The sequence below is a fragment of the Hyperolius riggenbachi genome, chromosome 3 (assembly GCF_040937935.1).
Source record: "Hyperolius riggenbachi isolate aHypRig1 chromosome 3, aHypRig1.pri, whole genome shotgun sequence".
In the NCBI taxonomy this organism is placed as follows: Eukaryota; Metazoa; Chordata; class Amphibia; order Anura; family Hyperoliidae; genus Hyperolius; species Hyperolius riggenbachi.
Genome location: NC_090648.1, coordinates 52,749,405 through 52,768,668, shown reverse-complemented (window position 1 = coordinate 52,768,668; position 19,264 = coordinate 52,749,405). Strand labels below are relative to the sequence as shown.

Below are 19,264 nucleotides of genomic sequence, written 5' to 3'. Positions count from 1 at the left end.
CTCATTGTGCCTGCAGCATCAGCAGATTGTTACTGAGCCCCTCACTGTGCCTGCAGCATCAGCAGATTGTTACTGAGCCCCTCATTGTGCCTGCAGCATCAGCATATTGTCACTGAGCCCCTTATTGTGCCTGCAGCATCAGCAGATTGTTACTGAGCTCCCCACCATTGTGCCTGCAGCATCAGCAGATTGTCACTGAGCCCCTCATTGTGCCATTGTGCCTGCAGCATCAGCAGATTGTTACTGAGCCCCTCATTGTGCCTGCACAGTATCAGCAGATTGTTACTGAGCCCCTCATTGTGCCTGCAGCATCAGCAGATTGTCACTGAGCCCCTCATTGTGCCTGCAGCATCAGCAGGTTATTACTGAGCCACTCATTGTGGCTGCAGCATCAGCATATTGTCACTGAGCCCCTTATTGTGCCTGCAGCATCAGCAGATTGTTACTGAGCTCCCCACCATTGTGCCTGCAGCATCAGCAGATTGTTACTGAGCCCCTCATTGTGCCTGCACAGTATCAGCAGATTGTTACTGAGCCCCTCATTGTGCCTGCAGCATCAGCAGATTGTCACTGAGCCCCTCATTGTGCCTGCAGCATCAGCAGGTTATTACTGAGCCACTCATTGTGGCTGCAGCATCAGCATATTGTCACTGAGCCCCTCAGTGTGCCTGCAGCATCAGCAGATTGTTACTGAGCCCCTCATTGTGCCTGCAGCATCAGCATATTGTCACTGAGCCCCTCATTGTGCCTGCAGCATCAGCAGATTGTTACTGAGCCCGTCATTGTGCCTGCAGCATCAGCAGGTTATTACTGAGCCCCTCATTGTGCCTGCAGCATCAGCAGATTGTTACTGAGCCCCTCACTGTGCCTGCAGCATCAGCAGATTGTTACTGAGCCCCTCATTGTGCCTGCAGCATCAGCATATTGTCACTGAGCCCCTTATTGTGCCTGCAGCATCAGCAGATTGTTACTGAGCTCCCCACCATTGTGCCTGCAGCATCAGCAGATTGTTACTGAGCCCCTCATTGTGCCTGCACAGTATCAGCAGATTGTTACTGAGCCTCTCATTGTGCCTGCAGCATCAGCAGATTGTTACTGAGCCCCTCAGTGTGCCTGCAGCATCAGCAGATTGTCACTGAGCCCCTCATTGTTCCTGCAGCATCAGCAGATTGTTACTGAGCCTGTCATTGTGCCTGCAGCATCAGCAGATTGTCACTGAGCCCCTCATTGTGCCTGCAGCATCAGCAGATTGTTACAGAGCTCCCCACCATTGTGCCTGCAGCATCAGCAGATTGTTACTGAGCCCCTCATTGTGCCTGCAGCATCAGCAGATTGTCACTGAGCCCCTCATTGTGCCTGCAGCATCAGCAGATTGTTACTGAGCCCCTCATTGTGCCTGCAGCATCATCAGATTGTTACTGAGCCCCTCACTGTGCCTGCAGGATCAGCAGATTTTTACTGAGCCCCTCATTGTGCCTGCAGCATCAGCAGATTGTTACTGAGCCCCTCATTGTGCCTGCAACATCAGCAGATTGTTACTGAGCCCCTCATTGTGCCTGCAGCATCATCAGATTGTTACTGAGTCCCTCTTTTCTATCATACGGGACGTGTCATGTATATCGGAATGTTTGGCATGATGTGACGTGTCACGGATATCTGAATGTTTTTCGTGATGTGTCACGACCTGGAAAAGGTTGGGAACCACTGCTCTAGGATTTCCCTGTCTTCCTATATCTGGTTCTATGGCTGCCTATACTGGGGGAGGGCTAACTTCACTACCACCACACCTAAAGCTAACCTCACCGCCATCGCACCTATCGCTAATCTCACCACCACACCTAATGCTAACCTCACCACCGCACCTAGCGCTAACCTCACCACCGCACCTAGCGCTAACCTCACCGCCACACCTAACGCTAACCTCACCGCCGTACCTAACACTAAACTCACCGCCGCACCTAGCGCTAACCTCACCACCGCACCTAGCGCTAACCTCACCGCCACACCTAACGCTAACCTCACCGCCGTACCTAACGCTAAACTCACCGCCGCACCTAGCGCTAACCTCACCGCCGCACCTACCGCTAACCTCACCGCCGCACCTAGCGCTAATCTCACCGCCGCACCTAACGCTAACCTCATTGCCGCACCTAACGCTAACCTCACCGCCGCACCTAACGCTAACCTCACCGCCGCACCAAGCGCTAACCTCACCGCCGCACCTAGCGCTAACCTCACCACCGCACCTAACACTAACCTCACCGCCGCACCTAGCGCTAACCTCACCGAGGTGCTAACCTCACCGCCGCACCTAGCGCTAACCTTACTGCCACACCTAACGCTAACCTCACCGCCGCAACGCTAACCTAACCGCCGCAACGCTAACCTCACCACCGCACCTAACGCTAACCTCACCGTCGCACTTTACGCTAACCTCACCGCCACCGCACCTAACGCTAAACTCACCGCCACACTTTACACTAACTTCACCACCGCACCTAACACTGACCTCACCACCACCGCACCTAACTCTAATCTCACTGCCGCACCTAATGCTAACCTCACCTCTACAGCACCTAATGATAATTTTACCTCCGCACCTAACGGTAATTTCACCACCATACGTAATGCTTACATCACCACCAAAGCACCTAACGTATTGAGCCAGTGCAACTAACGGAAATCTCACCGCTGCACCTAACGCTAATCTTACCACCACTGCACCTAACACTAATCTCATCGCTAATCTAACCGCCACACCTAACCTCCCCGCACCTAACGATAATCTCGCTTCCGCACCTAATGCTAATCTCACTGCCGCCTCACCTAGCGATAACCTCACTGCCGCTACACACCTCGCTGCCGCCGCACCTAACACTAACCTCACTGCTGCCACACCTTCCACTAACCTCACCGCTTCTGCACCTAGCACTAATTCACTGCCGCCTTACCCAGCACTAATCTCACTGCCGCCACATCTCAATGGCGCTGCACCTAACACCAACCTCACTGCTGCAGGACCTAACACTAACCTCACTGCTGCAGGACCTAACACTATCCTCACTGCTGCAGCACCTAACACTAACCTCACTGCGGCCGCAACTAGCACTTCTATCACTGCCACCTCACATAGCACTAACCTCCCCACCGACACACGTAGCACTAACCTCACGGCCACCTCACCTAGCACTAACCTCACTGCCGCCACACTTCGGTGGCACCGTACCTAAAACCAACCTCACTGCCACTGCACCCAATGCTAACCTCGCTGGTGCAGCACCTAACAAAAACCTCACTGCCGCCGCACATAACTCTAACTTCACTGCCACCTCACTGCCGCCTCACCTAGCACTAACCTCTGTCACCAAAACTCACCACTGCCACACTTAACACCAACCTTACCGCCGCTAAACCTACCACTAACCTCTCAGCTGCTACACCTAATACCAGCCTCACTGACGCTGCACCTAGTCTCACTGCTGCTACACCTAGCAGTAATCCTTCTACTACCACTACTCGCTGCCATTATTTCTTGTTTTAGATGATCTGAGCTTTGTGACATGGTGCATTATCCTGCTGGTAGCCTTCAGAAGCCACCAGGTACACTTTAGTCATGAAGGGATGGGCATGGTCAGCAACAACATTCAGGTAGGCTGTGGCATTTAAACATTGGCCAGGTGGTACTAAGGAGCCTAGAGTAGGGTAAGAATATATCCTCCACACCATCACACCACTACCAGCAGCCAGGATGAATCCATGCTTCCTAAACCACTCATTGGCAACTACCACCCCCTTGCCACAGCACCCACAGGTGTATTGTATTCCCATCCTTCCTCCTTCAAAATAGTTTTCAAACATCCTTTTTGCAGGAACTAGTTAATGTAGTTAATGTAACATTAAAATGTACACTATATACATATGCACCCAAAATTAATATTTATTTGGACTGGGGTATGCATTTGGGCTGGGGATAGCGTAAAAGGGCCTCTAGGTTGTGTTTTCCCCCCAGGCCAAAAGGTCCCAGTCCTCCCCTGCCTCCTGTACAGATATCACTGATCACTAGACACACATCTCCTGTACATCACTGATCACTAGAGCGCACAATTCCTGTATATGTAGATAGATAGATAGATAGATAGATAGATAGATAGATAGATAGATAGATAGATAGATAGATAGATAGATAGATAGATAGATACACAAACACCTGTACAGATAACACAGTTTTATGTTAATACACTCACTTTGCTTGAATTTGAAGACTGAATTCATTGACTTTGAAATGGAAATATTTGCTTGATGGTATTATTTTGACTTCAAAGCTTGGCAGGACTACAGTGACAAGAAGAAAACAAAAGTTTTGTTAAATATATATATATATATATATAACTTGAAATTTTATTCAACAAAAGCAGGCATATAAACATTATAGAAGATTGCAATAATGTCAAGTACTGCATTGTTACAGACAGTTGTTGAGATATGTAAGGGTCTGTAAATTGGGAGACGTTAATATGCACAAGAGAACTTAAAAAAAGAACTACGCTAAACCGAACTCCCAAATCATCCTATAATGATAAGTCAAAGGCTCCAGCACAGAAATCAGATGAAATATTTTGTTAATATTAAGGTGCCCATCAGTGGTACAATTTTTAGAGCACATTTGTAATTTCAGTCAGATTGTATAGATCAATTTGTTTAAAAATTGAGAAGCTGGTGGGCCCAATGTATTCTGAATCATCAATCGTTTCCTGAACCTCTTCGCAGACCTGTATTTTCACCAGGGTTTTAGCAAGGGACTCCCTGTATAATGAAGATGAGATAATGTAATCAGAACTAGAGATTGCCTGAACAGTTCGCCGGGGGATAGCTCGCGTCCGTGGTGGGACGCGAACACATAGCGCGTTCGACCCGCCCCCTATACCTTGTCATTGTGCTAAACTTTGACCCCCTACATCACAGTCAGCAGAGACATGGCAGCCAATCAGGCCGCCCCCCCCCCCCCCCCCCTATAAAAATGCAGCAACAATGGCCATGTTCTCAGTCTCAAGCTGCTGCTATAGTGAGAGGAAGGAAGAGATTGCTGCAGAGAGACAGAGAAAGTTAGCTAGGCTGTTTTTATGGCTGAAAGCACCCCAAAACAAAAGCCCTTTTGAGGGCTCATATTGTTCTGTTGTGTTTTGGGGCTTTTTTTGTGTGAGACACTGCATACAGGCCACAGTAATTTGCTGGGCCTTTTAGTCCTAATATCCTCTTCTATCTATTACAAGCCAGCACACTGTGTATCATAAGCTTTGCTTAGCTTGCAACTGTATTTGTGATTGAACATACTATATGATATTTGTATGTGTGGATGACACACTGTATACAGGCCACAGTCATTTGCTAGTTCTAAAGTATCATCTTCTATCTATTACAAGCCAGCACACTGTGTATCATAAGCAGTGCTTAGCTTGCAACTGTATTTGTGATTGAAAGTACTATAGGGTATCTGTGTGTGTGTGTGTGTGTGTGTGTGTGTGTGTGTGTGTGTGTGTGTGTGTGTGTGTGTGTGTGTGTGTGTGTGTGTGTGTGTGTGTGTGTGTGTGTGTGTGTGTGTGTGTGTGTGTGTGTGTGTGTGTGTGTGTGTTAAAGTACACAACTCAGTGATACACACACACAGCTGCTGTGTATTTGACACTGATTGTGTGGCTCTTTGTAATTACACACACTGTCTACCAGTATTGAATATTGTTAGTAGTACTGCATACCCCCAATATGGAAAAAATGACTTACACTACCTGATCGATGTATAAACACACAACATGTTTTAAAGCACTTTATGCCTCCAATTTAGCAATGCAATGTGATTTCTGTCCTTTAGGGATTATAACGCTGCTCTGTGTCAAATACATAATTTTCCGAGGGACTCTTGGCATGTATCCCACTCCGGCATGCCCCCCTCCAGGTGTTAGACCCCTTGAAACAACTTTTCCATCACTTTTGTGGCAAGAAATAGTCCCTGTATGTTTAAGAATTCGCCTGCCCATTGAAGTCTATGGCAGTTCGCCCGGTTCGCGCAAACTCGAACTTTGCGGAAGTTTGCGGTTCGCGACCCCAAAATCTGAAGTTAGGGCCATCTCTAATCAGAACTATAATAAAAGTACTGTAGTGTTAAGAGCACTGGGGTAATACCATATTGGAGGCTAGAAAGGACTAAAGATGCTTTCTTTACAGGCCATCTTCCCTCCCTCATCTGCTTCTTGACTCAGGACCCCATAGCTCCTTCAGTAGGGCCAAATTACGGGGAAGCCAATTAACTTATCTGTATGTTTTTGGGATGTCAGGAAACAACTCCTAGTGTCCTGTGGAAACCCTTGCAGACATGGAAAGAACATACAAACTTCATGCACATAATGCCTTGGCTTAGATTCACACTGGGTGGGGACCCAGCACTGCAAGGCGAGAGTGCTATCCACCATGCCACCAAAAAATTACTCTAATTCAATGGCCAGGCCAATAAAAGTCAATGGAGTTCTTTAAAGCTCATCTGAAGTGAGCGGAATATGGAGGCTGATAGATTTATCTCTTTTTAACCTTAATGTCTTGCTGATCCTCAGGCTCTTCTACTTTTAGCCATAGACCCTGAGCAAGCATGCAGATCATGTGCTCTGACCCAATTAGCTGCATGCTTGTTTCAGGTGGGTGATTCAGATTAGGGATGCTCATTCGGATTCCACGGAAATGAAATTTCCGAATTTCAGATCGAAATTCGGAAATCGGTAATGGAAGTTTTCTGCTTAACATACCCTGAAATTTTGAGTTTGTAGAACCTACGGGGGCTTTGCTATTAACCTCCAAATTTACAAAATTGTAATGTAAAATGCAGAAGAATTGCATTACCGATATGCGGTATTATGCCCAATTTAGAGGTTAATAGCAAAGCCTCCATAAGAGCTAGACATTTTCAGGGAATGCTAAGCAGACAAATGGAAACAAGAATAAAAAAAATATTTCAAAAAGACCTTGTAGTTTTTGAGAAAATCGATGTTAAAGGTGGACAAAATTACAGCAAAAATCCGCATTGGAACCGCTAAGCGGTATGACACCCTCATCGGTTCTAGAAATACCAAATTTTCAGGGAATGTTAAGCAGAGAAGTGTGAAAAAGAGGAGACAAAAAAGACCATGTAGTTTTTGAGAAAAATCAATGTTAATGCAGATTTTTGGCGGAAACGGAGATTGGCATTTCCGACCATCCCTAATTCAGACACTAGTGCAGTCAAAGAGATCAGCAGGATGCCAGGCAGTTGGTATTGTTAAAAAGCAAATAAATATGGCAGCCTCCATATGTCTCTTACCTCAGATTCTGAAAATGTCCTGGTTGTGATCTGTGATATTACACACAAATTTCAGCTATGTTCTAAATCATTGTACATCACATACAATTAACAGCTAAAACTATTGGAGTGATTTCCAAGGTAATAGAAGGGTTAAAACGTAAACTTTTTTTTACTTCATTTATAAGCTCGCTGTTGCCGGCTAGCATTACCAGATTGTGTTGAAAAAAAAAAAAGGTTCAAAGGTTTCTGCTGTATCTAGAAAAATTTAATTTTGAGTGTTATCTTACCTTAAGTTATAACAGATTAAAGCGGAATATAACCCTGCATTTCAACTTTGCTCTAAAACATTATTTACAGTATATTATATGCAACCAGCATTTTTTTTTTTACTAGACCAGCATTGGAAGGGTTACACAGGGCTTTAAAGTTCCTGGAGATTTCTGCAGACGCATCCGAAGCTGACATAGATACATTTTGTTTACATAAATGTATCTAAGTGTGGCATGTGACTCATCTCTCTGACTGAGAAGGAGCTGGAGGACAGCCAAAGAGTGTGTAACATTTATCAATAGATACATTTAACTAAATAGAATGTAACAATCTGAACTTCTGCATATCTCTCCACGGAACTTTAAACCTCTGTGTTTAACCCTTCCAATGCTGGTCTAGTAAAAAAAAAATGCTTTTTGCATATAATATGCTGTAAATAATGTTTTAGAGCAAAGTTGAAATGCAGGGTTATATTCCGCTTTAATATACTAATTATCCCCAACTGGGGGGCCAAATTAGCAAATCACCTCTTCTAGCAGTTGACCTTTTCAGGCTACATCTAGTTTAAAGGTGCGTACACACGCCGTACTTTTGCAAATTATGGGTCCGTCAGACCTTCCCGCAGGGCGGTCATTCTGCCGACAGTTGCACGTGAATACAAGCTGTCGGCACTCGGTCTGCCACCAGCTTGTACTCACGTGCAACTGTCGGCAGAATGACCGCCCCGCGGGAGGGTCTGACGGACCCGACGTTTGCAAAAGTACGACGTGTGTACAGCCTTAACTGTTTATTGTGATTTGATAGCCCTACCCATCCATCCCCTCCTAAGTGAAGCTAATTTGCATTTTCAGAGAATGTTTGATGGTTCCCAACAACTACCTTTGACTTCAAGTGGCAAACATAAATCATCTGGCATTTGTTTACCGTAGACACACAACAACACCTTACCGTATTCTTTCACTTCAAAGTATGTAGTATAATTATGAATCAGATTGTCTTGAAACATGGCTACGATGGTCCAGGTTCCAATACTGAAAATCAAAAATGAGCAGGACAGTAAATCACAGGCACTATTAAAGTAAGGCCAGGTCCTCACTATGCTGGATTAAAAACAGTTACAGTTTCCCCTTAATGTCAATAGGAATAAACAACAACAACAACAAAAAACAGCCAGATACTTACTTGAGGTGAGGGAAAGCTCTGGGTCCCATAGAAAGGACTGCAGTTTTCAATAAAATACTATAGCACAATCTTGCAGTACAAACATTTTGACATATTTTATTGGCACAATACAAGAATCAAAAATAGTCGTAAAAACGTTTTTCACTTGTGAAAACAATCTTCGTAAGCAAGAAAGAGAAAAGCTTTCATAAGACTGATAAATATCATGATCAGGCTTGATGTGATGTGAGCAATAAATGTTTAGGCTAGGCAACAACACACGTTTGTTTTGGGCAACTCTAATGGACCCAGTCTGCAACTAAAGCCAGAACTGCAAGAGAAAAAAAAGGGAGGCATCTGCACCAACCAGACGAACTAAACACAATCCCACCATCCAGCAATAGGAAACAGCCATGCAGCTATTAGCAGGGGACTTTAATAGTCCATTAGAGTTGTTTATACATATATGGTGGCCTGATGAAGGGTACAAAAAAAACAGGAACGAACATGTGTCGTTGCCTAGCCTAAACATTTATTGCTCATCACGTCAAGCCAGATCATGATATTTATCGGTCTTATGAAAGCTTTTCTCTTTGTTGCTTACAAAGATTGTTTTTATGAATGAAAACATTTTTACGACTATTTTTGAATTTTGTATTGTGCACATAAATACAAAAACATTTTTGTAATGCAAGATTGTGCTTTAGTATTTTATTGAAAACTACAGTCCTTTCTAAAGAAGCAAGTGTTGAAAGTGGGTGTGGTGGATCCCCTTTAAGAGGACTCTGTATTGTTTGCCCTTTTTTGAAAAAGTATTCCTGATTATATATCATCTGAGTCCTATAGAGCCTTCCCACTCCTCTCTCGGTATCCATTCCATCACTGGCTCCTTAACCCTCCTGGCGGTATAAAAAAATACGCCAGGAGGCAGCGCGGCAGTTTTTTTTTTAAAAAAATTTTTCTATATCATGTAGCGAGCCCAGGGCTCGCTACATGATAGCCGCTGCTCAGCGGCATCCCCCCGCCCTCTTCGATCGCCTTCGGCGATCTCCGATCAGGAAATCCCATTCAAAGAACGGGATTTCCTGGAGGGCTTCCCCCGTCGCCATGTCGACGGGGCGGAATGACGTCACCGACGTCACTGACGTCGGGTCGTCATTGGGAGTCCCGGGCCACCCCTCGGCGCTGCCTGGCACTGATTGGCCAGGCAGCGCACGGGGTCTGGGGGGGGGGGGGGGTCGCGGTGGCGGCGATCAGGGTGCTGGCGCAGCAAGCAAAGTGCTAGCTGCGTCCAGCAAAAAAAAAATAAACAAATCGGCTCAGCAGGGCCTGAGCGGCACCCTCCGGCGGCTTACCCCGAACTACGTTCGGGGTTACCGCCAAGAAGGTTAACAGCAGTATTCAACCAATTTGGTGAAATAGTGCTCTAAACCCCCACCTCGGGGGACTTTGAAAGTGCTCCCAAAGACAGGGTGCTTCATACTGTGCACGTGCGAGCGCCCTCTCGCATGCACTTGTGCATGCGCAGTATGGCACCGCCTGTCTTCAGCTCCCAAAGGCTTCCGAAGTCCACCATGGTGGAGTATTCAAACAAGGGAGCCAGCGCTTAACGGAGGGGATCGAGACAGGAGCAGGAAGGCTCAATAGGACCCAGAGCCTTCCCTCTCTTTAGGTAAGTATCTGACTGGTTTTTTTTTCTTGATTCCCATTGACTTTAAAAACCAGAGCAATTTTCACATCGCTACAATAGTAGTACAGAGGCGCCAACAGGGTAAAAACAGTATTTCTTTAAAATCAATTAAATGAAGTAGGTAGCGGTGGACTTACCCTTCCAAAACAGACACAAAAAATTGCTGTTTTAAGCAAAAATCAGTTTATTTACATACTCACATCACGCTCCTCCCATTCATTCACCAGTAACTTTATTGTTATTTATTACATCGAAATGATCTATACATTGTTTTATTTGCCCCTAATTAGGCTTTCTTTGTGTGGTAAATTTTACCAAAAATTATTTTATTTTACATGGATTTGAAAGGGAATAATAAGGAAAAATGAATGAAAAAAAAATTATTATTTCTCAATTTTCAGCCATCATAGCTTTAAAATAAAATGTGCTACGGTAAATAAAACTCACACATTTTATAATGTGTCCTGGATATTACAACGTTTAAACTGTGAACCTAGTACAATGTATGGAAATAATATTTCATTTGGAAACAAAGCTTCTGTTTCGTGTTTTTTTTTTACACTACATGTATAACTACAAGCCTTTAGTTACAACAATAACAGTAATATACCCTCATGAACATACATATTAAAAAGTAACTATTTATCTATTTATAAATTATGTCATTTTTTATAGTGTTTTTTATAGTGTTTTTTTTTTATTTTTTTTTATCGGGTAGGGGTGCAAGGGTTTAACAATTGTTGTATGAAAAAAATATATGTATTACTATCTATCTATCTATCTATCTATCTATCTATCTATCTATCTATCTATATATATATATATATATATATATATATATATATATATTAGGCTAAGTGCCTTAACCTTTAAGCAAGAAGAAGAAGTATCGCCCTGCCCCCAGGGTCGGTACAAGCAAGAAGAAGGGGCCGGTCAAGCAAGAAGAAGAAGTAGCGTCCTGCCCCCGGGAGCAGTCCTACAATTGCCGCCGAGCTGGAAGGGGTAGTGGGCAGGAAGGGGGTATAGAGCACAGTGGTGGGGAGGGGGTCGGACCCCCCCTCCCTCACCTGTGTCCCCCATCTGCGCTCTTCCTCTAGCTTAAGTTCTATGGAAAACAAAAGTTTGCTTTCTTGGAACAGAAAGAATTTGCGATAATTCAGGTTGGAGTGAGCTTGAGATGTCTCCCAGGGCATCACTGCTGAATATATGCAAATTAACAATTGCTGCCCTTAGAAGCTAAACACTGCATTCCAGCGGTTCTGGAGGTGTGATTAGCTTCGAAGGACAACAATGGTTGATTTGCATATAGTCAGCAGTGATGCACTGGGAGACATCTCAAGCTCACTCCAACCTGAATTATCACAAATTATTTCTGTTCTAAGAAAGCAAACTTTTGTTTTCCATAGCATTTTAGTAAGGGGGCTTTTAGGACCATTGTAGCCCCTCACACACTCCAATGAGTTCTGGTTCACCATGAGCTTGCTGGTTAGTCTGTAGCTGAGCAGCAGCCGCCACTATTAGTAAGAGGCAGCGGGCGGGGATGACTCACCTCTTCCGCGTTTCAGCATGCTTTCCACTGTCGTCACATCCTGCAATGCCGTCCACTTACAATACAGTGGGCGACATTGCAGGAAATGATGACAGTGGAACGCACGCTGGAACGTGGAAAAGGTGAGTCATCCCCGCCTGCTGCCTCTTACTAATAGTATGTCTGCTACTGAACTTAAAGCGGTTTAACACCCAGCATTACAACTTTGCTTTAAAAGATTGCTTACAGCTTACAAACTATTATGCCAGATTTTTTTTTAAGCAGAAATTCACTGAATGGGTTAAACATGACATTTTAGTGTTGGATTTAACTAGGAATCCGCATCCGTTTTTATCAGTAGTTACAAATGTATCTTTATTTGGAATACAAATAGACCCCTGAAAAGCCTGCCGGGGAAGCCCTCTTTGTTCTCTCAGAGCAGTGTTTGTTTGTTACATTGTAGATAGATACATTTGTAACTAAACAAGCAAGCACGGAGGAGGATTTCTAGCTAAATGCAGCACTAAAATGTCATGTTTAATCCATTCAGTGAATTTCTGCTAAAAAAAAAAATCTGTCATAATAGTTTATAAGCTGTAAGCAATCTTTTAAAGCAAAGTTGAAATGCTGGGTGTTAGACCACTTTAAGTTAGAGGGGGAGCGAACATGGGGGACCCAGGTGAGGGAGGGGGGGTCCAACCCCCTCTCCGCTGCAAACTTAAGCTGGAGGGGGAGTGCACATGGGGGACCCAGGTGAGGGAGGGGGGTCCGACCCCCCTCCCCGCCGCTGTGCCCTTTACCCCCTTCATGCCCACTACCCCCTTATGCAGCGGATGCTACGCCGCGGGTCGGCTAGTATATATATATATATATATATAAAATAGTGTATGAGGGTGCATTTTAACTTTTTGGCCACAAAATGGCACTACACTAAATTCCCAAGTGATGTAAACAATATGCGGGAAATAGTAAGAGTAACTGTTTACTTTCACTTTGTTAATGAATGCCGGCTTCTCACTGATGCCAGCTTTCATTCATTACAGGCACTATGCTTGGGTTTGGGAACAGCTATTCCCATTTACTGATCATGGAATGGTGGGAATATGATGGAAACGATCGGAAGCGGCACCGCAATCAAGAACGACGAGGTAAATAAAGCAGTATGTGTATCTACGCCCCTGGTTGTTAGAGGACAAGAATAGAAGAATATGGAGGCTGCGATATTTATTTACTTTTAAACAATACCAGTTGCCTGGCAGCCCTGATGGTCTATTAGGCTCTTTTAGTGCTGGAATAACTTCAGAAACAGGCATGCAGCTAATCTTGTCAGATCTGACAATAATGTCAGAAACACCTGATCTGCTGCATGCTTGTTCAGGGTCTATGGCTAAAATTATAAGAGGCAGAGGTTCAGCAGGGCTGGCAGGCAACTGGTATAGCATAAAAGGAAATAAATATGGCAGCCTCCATATCCCTCTTGCTTCAGTTGTCCTTTAAGTGAATTTTCCAGGGACGTTAATTATACGTACCAGCAGTGGGGAAATAGTTAATGGATCCACTGTGTTTGTCTATATACTTTTATTGTATCCATTGGTACCCTTTGTATTATGCATTTTGACAACTGGTGACATTAGAGACCTGATTGGGAGAGGTTTGGGGCGATCTTTCAAGTTTTTTGTTATGTACAATTTCTGGTGTGGACAGATGTAGTTAATGTTTAGTATTATTTTTTAGTATTTTATGTTAAATACAGACTCCTGAATAAATTCCACAGTAATTCCCCTCTTCAAATCTTGCATGTGCAACTGACTGCACACAACGGACTGCATGACAACCTTATGACAAGACATCATCTGTAACAATCAGACAATGGACACACCCAATACTCACAGGCTGAGCTACGCTTGTGGCTGCACATACAAATTTGAATTTTGTCTCTTGTGATGTACAGATCTGAACTGATGTCAACATTCGTCATGTGGTGAAAGTGTTACTGGAGGTGTGGGAAAGGTGTAATGAAGGTGTGACTGGTGATGTGATGTGGTGTGGCGTAGGTATGAACAAAGGTGTGGTGAAGGTGTTGCAGAAGGTGGGGTAAAAGAGTAATGAAGGTGTGAATGGTGATGTGTGGTGAAGGCGTGGCTGGATGTGTGGTGTAGGTATGAACAAAGGTGTGGTGAAGGTTTTGCAGGAGGTGTGGTGAAGGTGTAATGATTATGAAGGTGCAAATGGGGATGTGTGGTGAAGGTGTGGCTGTATGTGTGGTGTAGGTATGAATAAAGGTGTGTTGAAGGTGTGGTGTAGGCAGAGCCGGGACAAGGTCCTCCAGCACCCAAGGCTGAGACACCAAAGTGCGCCCCTCCATCCCTGCCACCTCAGCCATCACACACTGATTACTATTAGACTAAGAGGCGCCACAGGGCTCACAACCTCCCCAACACCTTAATATCTAGTTATCTGGCTTGCAGTCACTGCCATGTATCCCCTTTTCTTATTTATTTCTGCTTCAAACACAATTAGGAATGACAGCTGAATGAATTCTGCGCCCCCTCCTACACTGCGCCCTGAGGCTGGAGCCTCTCCAGCCTATGCCTCGGCCCGGCCCTGGGTGTAGGTATGAATAAAGGTGTGGTGAAGGTATTACTGGAGGTGGTGAAGGGCGTACATCAAAAAAGGGCGTCGGACAAAAAGGGCGCGTGGTGTAAACGATAAACAGTATTATTGTTTATAGAAATATTGTGTAGAATTTCGTTTAGAAATAGTGTTTTAAGAATTTATAAATCACTAAATAATGTGTATGAGATCGGCAATTCTTAAAACGTTAATCTTCCCTGTTTGTAAACTGAAACTTATATTTACGTTTGTTAAAAACCCTCCCTGTACCTGTCCCTAACCCCTAGACCCCCTGTTGGTGCCTAAACCTAAGACCCCCCAGTTGGTGCCTAAACCTAAGACCCCCCTATTGGTGCCTAAACCTAAGACCCCCCCTGTTGGTGCCTAAACCTAAGACCCCCCAGTTGGTGCCTAAACCTAAGACCCCCCCCTATTGGTGCCTAAACCTAAGACCCCCCTATTGGTGCCTAAACCTAAGACCCCCCTGTTGGTGCCTAAACCTAAGACCCCCCAGTTGGTGCCTAAACCTAAGACCCCCCTATTGGTGCCTAAACCTAAGACCCCCCTGTTGGTGCCTAAACCTAAGACCCCCCTGTTGGTGCCTAAACCTAAGACCCCCCAGTTGGTGCCTAAACCTAAGACCCCCCTATTGGTGCCTAAACCTAAGACCCCCCTATTGGTGCCTAAACCTAAGACCCCCCTATTGGTGCCTAAACCTAAGACCCCCCTGTTGGTGCCTAAACCTAAGACCCCCCTGTTGGTGCCTAAACCTAAGACCCCCCTGGTGGTGCTTAAACCTAAGACCCCCTATGGATAATAATGTTTTACAGACATTAATAAATAAAAAAGGTAAATAAAAAAATGTAAATAATTTTTTGGGGTGGATAATAATATTTTAGAAATGTTTTAGAAATAGTGATTTAGTATCTTTATAAATGTTATTCGTCACGGGCTCATTTTGTAAAGTTAAATCATCACAAACATAGTTATAAATCCTTAAAAATCTCCGGGCGCCGTTTGTTAAAACGTTAATAACCTCCAGCGCCTTTGTTAAAACGTTAATAATCTCCAGCGCCTTTTTTTCCCTGTTCGGCGCCCATTAAACGATATTTATAATGGGAGTGAATGGGGCGCCCTTTTTGTCCACTTGTCTCATGCGCCCAAATCTGCTGCTTCCGGTGAAGGTGTGGCTGGAGGTGAAGGTGTGGCTGGAGGTGTGGTGTAGGTATGAATAAAGATGTGGTGAAGGTATTACTGGAGGTGGTGAAGGTGTGGCTGGAGGTGAAGGTGTGGCTGGAGGTGTGGTGTAGGTATATGAACAAAGGTGTGGTGAAGGTTTTGCAGGAGGTGTGGTGAAGGTGTAATTAAGGTGTGAATGGTGATGTGTGGCTGGAGGTGTGGTGTAGGTATGAACAAAAGTGTGGTGAAGGTGTAATGAAGGTGTAACTGGTGGGTGATGATAACTGTATGACTAGTGGGTGTGGTGGAGCTGTAACTAGCGGGTGTGGTGGTGGTGTAACTAGTAGGTGTGGTAAGTAGAAGTGTGGTAATGGTGTAATGAAAGTTTTAATGGTGGGAGTGATAAAGGTGTTACTAGGGTGTGTGGTGAAAGTATGACCTGGAGGTCACCGGGTTTTCAGGGATTTGAAAATCCTAAACATTCACCACTACAACCATTACGGAACACAGAACAGAAGCGAACACAGTAGTTTGCATGAAAACTAATTCAAAAACTGGCAACTCTACTCATGTGTATAATTTTCTGGTGTTAAAAATAGATAGGTGTTACCTTGCCAGTTCATTCAGTTTGTAAGTCAAGGAGATGATCCCACTGGCAGCCTGGAGATACTTCTGCACACTAACATTTTCCGGAGTCTGAGAAGAAAGGAAAAACCTTACTATATAAATATATATTGAAACCAAAAAAATCTCAACAGCAAAATTTTCAAAATGTTTAAGTAAATCATGAATGGAAATAAAGTGAGGCTCCACATCACAAGCTACAATTATTTTTGTATGGGCACTTGGGCACTAAGCTTAAAGGGATTCTGAAGGGAAAATAAGTTATGAGATAATGAATTTTATGTGTGGTACAGCTAAGAAACAGAACATTGGTAACAAAGAACAGAGCCTCATATTGTTTCCAGTTTAGGAAGAGTTAAGGAACGTCCGTTGTTATCCATTCAAAAGAGCTGCTCTGAGCTCTCCAACCCAACTTGGGTCGGAGACAATCCTATTTTCTGAAGCACTTATACATCACAGAAACAATCAGAGGAAACTTTAGATAAGGTTTTACTTAGGGAGTTCAAAGGGTCGTTATCTCTGCTCTGTTTCATAGTTTAAAATTCAGTGTGTGGTTTGTAATTGCAAATATGACAGAATTATGCAATGTCATAAACAGGGCTGGTTCTAGCACCAATGGGGCCACGGAGCAAAAGGAACTTGGGGGCCCGCCTGAAACTTTCCCCCGACCGTCTCCATCACTGCGCTGGCGTAGGTAGTTCCCCCTCCCCCCCCCCTTAGTACAGATAAGCAGATGTGCCCTCAGTATTAGGTAGCCGCCCCCAGTATAGACAGCAGGATGGTCCCCCAGGGTTAGATAGCCCCCCCCCCAGTATAGATAGCCAGATGTGCTTCCCCACCCCCCCGGGTAAAGCCCTGCAATGCGAGGTGCCACTAGGGGCATCAGAGAGGAGACACGAAACTGCGTGGTGGGGAGAAGACTTGCAGAAGTTCCCAACAGCGCTGACAGGTAAGTTGTACTGTACCTGCAGCTGGCATCACTCTGAACATGCGCAGGCAAGGGGGGGGACATTTGGGGGGCCTTTCCTCATTCCCCTGCCTGCCACTGTTCCCCAGCTAATGGCCCGTGGGCAGGGCCAGGCCAAGGCATAGGCTGGAGAGGCTCCAGCCTCAGGGCGCAGTGTAGGAGGGGGCGCACAATTTATTCAGCTGTCATTCCTAATTGTGTTTGAAGCAGAAAGAAATAAGAAAAGGGGATACATGGCTATGACTGCAAGCCAGATAACTAGATATTAGGGTGTTGGGAGGATTGGGGGCCCTGGGGCGCCTCTTAGTCTAATAGCAATCAGTGTGTGACGGCTGGGGTGGCAGGGATGGAGGGGCGCACTTTGGTGTCTCAGCCTTGGGTGCTGGAGGACCTTGTCCCGCCTCTGCCCGTGGGACCCAGAAGCCTGGCCAGCTAAAAAAAAAAAATGTAAATGGTGAAGATTGGACAGGCTTGGGGGCTCCACCTGGGCTCTAGGGCCTGGGGCAATTGCCCCCTTGCCTTAATGGTAGTGACAGCACTGGTCATAAAAAAGCTACTGTATATACTGAAAATAAAAATGAATTTTTTCTTTGCTATTAATGTTCTATTCATTATCTGAACTACACATACAATTCTTTAACACTGCCACTTGCAGTATTTCTCATCTCCATTTTTTTTCCAGCCATATTAACTACGTTATGCACCACTACAGTATATCAACGTCCTCCGTGACTTCATCTAAGCCACGAGGATGTAGATATAGGTCTTGTAGCAGAAGCCTAGCTGTGCACAATTGGGCTTGCTCCTGTACACACCTTTGGCACTCTGATGCAGCACTAATTGGTGAAAGAGAATATATGTTCCCTGAACCAATAAGATTGATTTTTACTATTAAAAATACTTTTATTTTCTCAAATTATAGTGAAAAATGCACCCTGTAGCAATATTTTAAAATCAAATACCTTTAAAATAAATTGTGACAGAAAGATAATCTAAGTTTTGTGAAAAACAATAGAAAAAGCCAAACAAAAATTATGTTTTTTTATCTACAGTAGCCCTTTTTATTTTTAAACTGGAATTGGTAAAATAATATGTTTTTTTCATTTTTTTCTCTTTTTCCCATTAAAATGTATAGAAAAGAAAATTGTTCAAGGGAAAAAATCAATATTTTTTGTTAACTAATGTCCTGTTTGACTGGGAAACATATATATATATATATGGTATATATATACTGTATATATATATATAGTGGTGTAGCTAAAGAGCTGTGGGCTCCGATGCAAGTTTTACAATGGGGCCCCCCAATAACAATTGATACGATTCACCAACCTGCCCATGGTAACTACAGTGTCAGAGGTGCAAGAAGGGGATGGGGAACAGTTTGTTAGTGATTACTACTATTCAAAGTATATATAGAAGGGATTATTACCAGCACAGGACCAATAGAGAGCGAATATCGTAGCGAAGGGCCCCGATGCGGTCACAACCTCTGCAACCCCTATTGCTACGCCCCTGTATATACATATGTATAGTATATATATATATATATATATAAATATATATATATATATATATATATATATATATATATATATATATATATATATACGGTATATACAGTATATATATTTGTTTTTTTTTTCTTTTGATAGTGTTGGGGATTGGGGAAGAGGGGAGCTGAGCTCAATGTCAGGGGTTGAGATTCTTTTAACTGCATTGAGATCTATAAATCTTCACCTGTCCATGTGAAAAAGCATGCGATTGTCCAAAATGCAGAATTCTGCATTTACAGTTTTTTTTAATTCTTTGTTGCACAAACTTTTCTGCACATTTTTTTTTCCGTTTTAAATACTTTTTGTGTGTGGAATTTTGCTAATCAATTTTTCTGTGAACACCAGTAAAGTAAATTAA

At 44.0% G+C, this 19,264-nt stretch overlaps 1 protein-coding gene across 1 annotated transcript in view; it reads right to left on the bottom strand.

Annotated features, from left to right (window-relative positions):
• Positions 1 to 19,264, bottom strand: part of LOC137562605 (venom factor-like) — a 316,987-nt gene that overhangs the window by 268,251 nt on the left and 29,472 nt on the right. Inside the window, exons 5-7 of the mRNA XM_068274109.1 lie at positions 16,373 to 16,458; positions 8,540 to 8,622; positions 4,245 to 4,332 (exon numbers count right to left, since the gene is read on the bottom strand). Of these exons, the coding sequence (XP_068130210.1) occupies positions 4,245 to 4,332; positions 8,540 to 8,622; positions 16,373 to 16,458 (257 nt within the window). The remainder of the gene's footprint in view (positions 1 to 4,244; positions 4,333 to 8,539; positions 8,623 to 16,372; positions 16,459 to 19,264) is intronic.